The sequence below is a fragment of the Corvus brachyrhynchos genome, unplaced genomic scaffold (genome assembly GCF_000691975.1).
Source record: "Corvus brachyrhynchos isolate BGI_N302 unplaced genomic scaffold, ASM69197v1 scaffold67, whole genome shotgun sequence".
Lineage (NCBI taxonomy): Eukaryota > Metazoa > Chordata > Aves > Passeriformes > Corvidae > Corvus > Corvus brachyrhynchos.
In genome coordinates this window covers 275,201-282,320 of record NW_008239114.1, presented here as the reverse complement: position 1 = coordinate 282,320, position 7,120 = coordinate 275,201, and the positions used below count along the sequence as shown (strand labels likewise).

The 7,120-nt window shown below is 60.6% G+C and overlaps 1 protein-coding gene across 2 annotated transcripts in view; it reads left to right on the top strand.

Moving 5' to 3' along the window:
* Positions 1-5,680, top strand: part of STRIP1 (striatin interacting protein 1) — a 15,461-nt gene extending 9,781 nt beyond the window's left edge. For both annotated transcript variants that reach the window (XM_017739854.1, XM_017739855.1), the window contains exons 14-23: positions 47-110; positions 560-631; positions 853-927; positions 1,088-1,185; positions 1,563-1,689; positions 1,783-1,883; positions 2,105-2,171; positions 2,915-3,019; positions 3,214-3,418; positions 4,957-5,680. In XM_017739854.1, coding sequence (XP_017595343.1) covers positions 47-110; positions 560-631; positions 853-927; positions 1,088-1,185; positions 1,563-1,689; positions 1,783-1,883; positions 2,105-2,171; positions 2,915-3,019; positions 3,214-3,418; positions 4,957-5,204 — 1,162 coding nt within the window. In that variant the 3' untranslated portion in view covers positions 5,205-5,680. The remainder of the gene's footprint in view (positions 1-46; positions 111-559; positions 632-852; positions 928-1,087; positions 1,186-1,562; positions 1,690-1,782; positions 1,884-2,104; positions 2,172-2,914; positions 3,020-3,213; positions 3,419-4,956) is intronic.
* The last annotated feature ends 1,440 nt before the right edge of the window (positions 5,681-7,120 follow it).

Below are 7,120 nucleotides of genomic sequence, written 5' to 3'. Positions count from 1 at the left end.
CGCGCTCCTCCTGCCGGCCCCCAGCCTGGCTCTTCCCCTCCTCCAGTGACACCAACACCGTGGTGGGCTTGCCCAGGCCCATCCACGAGAGCATCCGCACCCTGAAGCTGGTGAGTTAAGGAATTCCTCCAGGCCCTGCTGCTGTGTGGGTGCTCCTTGCCCATCTCCCTGCTCCCATCACAGCTCAGGGGGGATTCTCCTAACCATTTTCCCCTTCTTCCATCCAGGGATGGGAGAGCAGCCCTAAGCTGTCATCTCATCCCTGGACTCAGAGGTTGTCTGAGCCCCTTTCTTAGGGGGCTCCATCCCTTTCCTAGGGGACTCCATCCCTTCCTTAGGGTGCTCCATCCCTTCCTTAGGGGGCTTTATCCCCTTCTTCATGTCTTCATCCCTTTTTACTGGGCTCATCCCAGACCTGGGCCCAGCAGCTCCCACCCTGCGCATCTACACGGGTCACCCCTGGGACAGGGATCTGGGAGGGATGGAACGGGATGGTGGGAGCAGGCTGGGGCTGGGGCAGCTCTGGGGGGCCGTGGTGACCCCTCCCTGTCCCCTGCAGCACAAGTACACGTCCATTGCCGAGGTGCAGGTGCACATGGAGGAGGAGTACCTGCGCTCCCCGCTCTCCGGAGTGAGTGTGGGAATGGGGTGGGATGGAGATCCTGGGCTGGGAGTTGGGGACACTTGGCCCTGCCAGGTTGTTTGGCAGGGCTGAGGGGTTTGTTTTGTTGGTGAGGAGTTTCTCTGGGGCAGAGGGGGTTGGAGCAGGAGTTGGGGGGTATCCTGCCCTTGGGTTCATACCCTGTGGTGGTGGCTCCTGGGATGAGGTTTTCTGGTCTCTCCTGGCACCAGGGGGAAGAGGAAGTGGAGCAAGTCCCTGCAGAGATCCTGTACCAGGGCCTGCTGCCCAGCCTGCCCCAGTACATGGTGAGCTGGGGAGCACTGGCATCCCCTGGATCAGTCCCTTCCCAGTGATGCATCCCAGGTTTTCACCCCCTGCCCTGCTCCTCTCTCCTGCAGTGGGGAAGGGGCCTGTGGCCAGTCCCCCATGGCTCCCATTCCCCTTCCATGTCTCCCTTCTTCCCAGATTGCTCTGCTGAAGATCCTCCTGGCTGCAGCCCCCACCTCCAAAGCCAAGACAGACTCCATCAACATCCTGGCGGATGTCCTGCCGGAGGAGATGCCGTGAGTGGCTGTGGGGTGGAGCAGCTGGCTGGGGGTGGGAAGGGAAGGAGGGATGGGAGGGAGCTGGGGGAGTGACATGGTGTGGGCTGGGACTCCCTGGGGATGTGACCCTGCTCTGCCCTGGATTGCACCCTGCAGGAGCTGGGAGGGGCAGACCCTGCCCCAGCCCAAGGATTATGGAATCATGGAATGTTTTGGGTGGGAAGGGACTTCAAAGCTCATCCAGTTCCATCCCTGCCGTTGGCAGGAACACCTTCCACTAGACCAGGTTGGGCTTGGACACTTCCAGGGATGGGGCAGCCCCAGCTTCCCTGGACAACCCGTGCCACCCTGCCAGGGCAGAATTCCTCCTGATGCGATCCCTCTGTGTCCCCCAGGACCACGGTGCTGCAGAGCATGAAGCTGGGCGTGGATGTCAATCGGCACAAGGAGATCATCGTCAAGGCCATCTCGGCCGTGCTGCTCCTCCTGCTCAAGCACTTCAAGCTCAACCACATCTACCAGGTGAGGTGGGCCAGGCTCCAGCCGTGCCTGCGAGTCTTTGGGCATGGCAGGACCCCCAGTGGGTCCCCGTTCACCCACCTTTCTCCTCCCCAGTTTGAGTACATGGCCCAGCACCTGGTCTTTGCCAACTGCATCCCGCTCATCCTCAAGTTCTTCAACCAGAACATCATGTCCTACATCACTGCCAAGAACAGGTGAGGGAGAAGGCTGCCCACCTGCATTCCTGTGGGTGTGGGGAGGGGTCCCTGTTTCTGTGGCTCCTCTGCAGTCCCTCCCTGGCAGTGGCTCAGGCTTGGGCAGACCTGGAAAGTTCCCAGCACAGCCCATCTCCGGTGGGTGGGCAGTGGGGGCTGCATTTTCCCCAGGCCAGGGGGGATCTGGGGGAACAGCACGACCGCCCCTGTCCTTCCTGCAGCATCTCTGTCCTGGACTATCCGTACTGCATTGTGCACGAGCTGCCGGAGCTGACAGCAGAGAGCCTGGTGAGTCCTCCTGCTGTGGCAGTCCTGGGGTGCTTCCTGGGGGAATTTGGGATGCAGGGAGGCAGCAGGGCTCCAGCACTCAGCCCTTGCACCTTCAGCACTCCTGTGCTCAGCCCCTGGTGCTGCTGGGATTTTGGGGAGGGGGATGGGGATGGCAGGTGTCTGCAGGGGTGGAGTGTGTTCAGAGAAGGGAATGGAACTGGGAAAGGGGCTGGAGCACCAGGAGTGGCTGAGGGAGCTGGGAAAGGGGCTCAGCCTGGAGCAAAGGAGGCTCAGGGCGGACCTTGTGGCTCTGCACGACTCCCTGACAGGAGGGTGGAGCTGGGGTTTCAGGCTCTGCTCCCAGGGAACAGGGACAGGACAGGGGGAAGTGGCCTCAAACTGTGCCAGGGGAGGTTCGGGTTGGATATTGGGGAGAACTTCTTTGTGAAAAGGGTGGTCAGGCCCTGGCACAGGCTGGCCAGGGCAGTGTTGGAGTCACCATCCTTGGAAGTGTTCAAAAAATGTGTGGGTGTGGTTGTGGCACTTTGGGACATGGATTAGTAGTGGCCTTGGCAGTGCTGGGGGAACGGTTGGACTCGATGATCTCAGAGGGCTTTTCCAATCTTAACAATTCCATGACTGGATGATTCCATGCCCACATGCTGTGCTGTCCCCTTTGGACGTGGCTCCTCAGACCACCACAGCCTCTCCCCATCCCCAACTCCAATGCTTTGCCTGACCCTGCATCTCCTTCCCCACAGGAAGCTGGAGACAACAACCAGTTCTGCTGGCGGAACCTCTTCTCCTGCATAAACCTCCTGCGCATCCTGAACAAGCTGACCAAGTGGAAGCATTCCCGCACCATGGTGAGGGCTGGGAATGTTCAGGCTGGGAATGTTGTGGAGCTCAGCGTGGCCAGACCAGGGCCTCACTGGGCACCTGAGCTGGGGTGGGGATACCTTGGGCCAACCCAGCGCTTGGTGGGGAGTGAGGAGCGAGCAGGGAGGGAGGGGTTGGCGCAGGAATCCATCCCAGCTGGATTTGGGGGCTGTCCTGGCAGATGCTGGTGGTGTTCAAGTCGGCGCCTATCCTGAAGCGGGCTCTGAAGGTGAAGCAGGCCATGATGCAGCTCTACGTGCTGAAGCTGCTCAAGGTGCAGACCAAGTACCTGGGCCGGCAGTGGAGGAAGAGCAACATGAAAACCATGTCTGCCATCTACCAGAAAGTGCGGCACCGCCTCAATGACGACTGGGCCTACGGCAACGGTACCTCCCGGCATCCCCGGCCCTGCCACGCTGGGCTCTGTGCCCCGAGCTGGCCCTTGGCTGCCTGGGGCTTGGGCAGGTGCACTGGGTTGACCTTGGTTGACCTTGGTTGACTTTGGCTGGTTGAGCTTGACCAGGTGCCCACCAAGCTGCTCCCTCGCTCCCTCTCCCAGCTGGACAGGGGAGGGAAAATCAGATGGGAAATGATTTGTGGGTTGAGATAAGGTAGTTTAGTACAGCAAGAGCAGAAAAAAAAAATAGGTTTGTTCTCTACTTCCCATCAGCAAGTGAGGTTCAGCCACTTCCCAGGAAGCCAGGCTCCAGCACGGGGAGTGGCTGCTGTGGAAGGCGTATGTTTTAAATAACAAATTCCCCTCCATTCCTCCTCCTTTCCTTAGCTTTTATATCTGAGCTGACATCACAGAGTCTGGAATATTCCCTTGGCTAATTTGGGTCAGCTGGCCTGGCTGTGTCCCCTCCCAGGATCTTGCCCGCTTCCATCTGCTTGGTGGGGTGGGAATGTTGGGAGACAGCGCTGGTGCTGTGCCAGCTCTGCCCAGCGGAGCCAGAGTACTGGTGGGTTCTCAAAACCTTTGCAGCTCCCACTGCAAAGCCCAGCACTGGGAGGGCTCCTACGGGAAAATGAATTCCAGCTGATCCAGACACAATCCCAGCAGGTCTGGGGGGTGGGAGGGATTTGGGGTGGGGACATTGCAGGGATCAGGGCTCTGCCAGGGGTATCAAGGCTGAAAACCTTCTTTTTTGGCCTAAATTGGGCTGGAACAGCAGGTTTGGTGCCTCCCCAAGGGGGTCCAGGTGCCCCACTGGGGTGTCCCAATCCCACCATCAGGATGTGGGAGCTGGGGCAGGGTGGCATTGCAGTTTTGAGGTGGGATTTTTGGCCTGAGCATGTCCTTGGGGGTGTACGAGCATTTCCTGGCGCAGGGGGTGAGTGGGGCCAAGGGGAGCCCCCATTCCTGGCTTCTTTTTGGTTGTTTCCCTGTGGTGGGGGTGCTGGAAGTGGTGCTGGAGCTGTTGGTGGCTCCTGGCTCTGCACTTTGTTGGAAGTACCTACAAAGACCTTTCCCAGGTGGGAGGGGACTGGGGGCATGGGGGTTGTTGGGAGGAGACAGAACCAAAGGATATTCCAGACCCTGTGACATCATGCTCAGAATATAAAGTGGGGGAAGAAGGAGGAACTGGGAGATGTTGGGAATGATGGTGTTTGTCTTCCCAAGGCACCATTCCTGGGATGGAGCCCTGTTCTCCTGAAGGTGCTGAACACCTGCCTGCTCGTGGGAAGTGGGGAATGAATTCCTTGTCTTGCTTTCCTTGTGTGCACAGCTTTTGCTTTCTTGATTTATCCTAACCCACCATTTCCCCAGCTTTTACCCTCCTGATTCTTCCCTGCTCCAGCTGCTGGGGGAATGAGCAAGCACGGGGCTCAGTCTGGCTGGGGTTAAACCACCACACCGAGGGGTTTGGGCTGGATGAAGGGTCCCCATCTCCACTCTGACCATTCTCATCCCTGTTCCCAGACCTGGATGCCCGTCCGTGGGATTTCCAGGCGGAGGAGTGTGCCCTGCGTGCCAGCATCGAGCGCTTCAACTCGCGGCGCTACGACCGGGCCCACGGCAACCCCGACTTCCTGCCCGTGGATAACTGCCTGCAGAGCGTGCTGGGCCAGCGAGTGGAGCTGCCCGAGGATTTCCAGGTCAACTACGACCTGTGGCTGGAGCGGGAGGTCTTCTCCCGGCCCATCTCCTGGGAGGAGCTGCTGCAGTGACGGACACGGGGAGGCAGGATGGGTTGCTTGGAGAGCTCGAGGCTGACCTGCTGCCACGGGGCGGGGCAGCGAGATTTGGGGGGGGGGGTTTGTGGGTGGCTGCACCGCTGTGGTGGGCTTGGGAAGAGGATGGAGCTGGGGGGTCCTCGCCGAGACCGCATCCTGCCCCTCTGCTTCCTTCCAGGCTCATCCCAAAGCTGAGGGTGCCCTGGGGGTTTCCTGTGGGGTGGGGGAATCTGTGCCAGCCCCATGCGATGCTTTCAGAGGCACCACCCTCCTGTGCCCTCCCAGCCAGGAAGGGGGAGCAGGTGGCAGTGTGGGAGGGGGCTCACTGGGTGGGACCCCAGGCTGGCCCTGCCCAGCCCCTCGGGGGGGTCAGGGGGGCTTGGAGGGGCTTGAGGGGCTGGGGTGGCCTCCCCTCACCCTGCAGGGTGCAGGGGCTGTACATACATTATATATATTTGGTGATACCTCTGCCCCAAGCGTGGCCGGGCTCTGTCCGTGTCCCTGTCCGTGTCCCTGTCCCTCCTGCCCGGAGTTGAGCTGGGATGAGTGTTCCTCATCTTGTGTCCTTGTCCCCACTCATCCCTCAGATCCCAGGAGGTCCATGGCCCCTCACCAGAAGGTTTATCAGTGTTACCTTGCACCCAGGTCTGTTGGTTTGGGGGGCTGGAGGCCTCGGGAGGAGCTGGTTCTCCCAGGCATTTGCCTGTGCCATTCGCTGAACCCTCCCCCAGCTCTGTACTGGGATTTCTGACGCCAGTGTGGTGTTACCACTGGGATTTTCTTTGGTCCCTGCTCCCAGCGGAGGATCCCGACACCAAATCCTGCCAGAGCTCAGCCTTGCACAGCCCCTGGCCTCAGTTTCCCTGGCAGAGGGGCAGCAGCAGCCCTGGGGGATGAAATCCTGGGGGATTTACCCTGATTTGAGGCAGGCATTTGCAGAGATGGTTGTGGGCAGAGGGAGCCTGGGACAGCCCCAGTTCCCACCCCATCACCTGCTGGGATCCTGAGCCTGTGGAGCTCCAGGAGCGAATCCAGCTGTGGGAATGCTCAGCCCCAGCCCTGGAAGCAGCAAACTGAGAGACATCAGAGAGGCCCTGTGGGCTCAGCATCGATGGTAACGTGCCCTTAATCCATGCCTGGAGCTGTCCCCATCCTGCCCTCTTCCCCTCAGCCAGGGGTGACATCAAGCTGGAGCCTCAGATCCGTCTGGATCCTGAGTGCTGCACCCTGACCTCGTCCCCCTGTGGGTCTGGATGTGCCCCCCAGGGTCCTGCCAGGGCTGCTCCCACCACTGGCACCCCCTGGATGCCTCCAGCACCATCCTGGCCCCCAAACCTCATTCCCAGCAGCAGAAGGGAGGAGCCTGTTGGGAGTCTCCATCCCCAGCCCCGCTGGCTTTATGGGGCCGCTGGAGCCATAATTAACTTCTGAAAAATGTGGTTTATTGTTTAGAAATGAATAACAACATCCCCACCGGTGGGAGGGGGGTGTGAGATGTCCTGGGTGAGGGTGGGCACCCCTGGGCTGCCTCCTGTGGGCACCCACCGTGGCCAGGCTGTGCCCAGGGTGCCAGGGCTTGGCTGAAAACCTTGGGGTTTGGCCCAGATCGGGCTGGAATCAGCAGGTTTGGTGCCTCCCCGAGGGGCTCCAGGTGCCCCACAGGGGTGTTCCCCCCATCAGGACGTGGGGGCTGGGGCAGGGGGGCATTGCAGATGTGCAGGGAGGGGGTTTGGCCCGAGAGTGTCCTTGGGGGTGTGCCAGCATCTCCTGGTGCTGGGGCAAGCAGGGCCAAGGGGAGCCCCCGTTGCTGGCTTCATTTTTGGGTGTTTCCCTGTGGTGGGGGAGGTCACAGGGGGTGGAGGAGGGGACAGGACACGCTGGTGCTCGGGGGGGCTGGGGGGGTCCCCCCG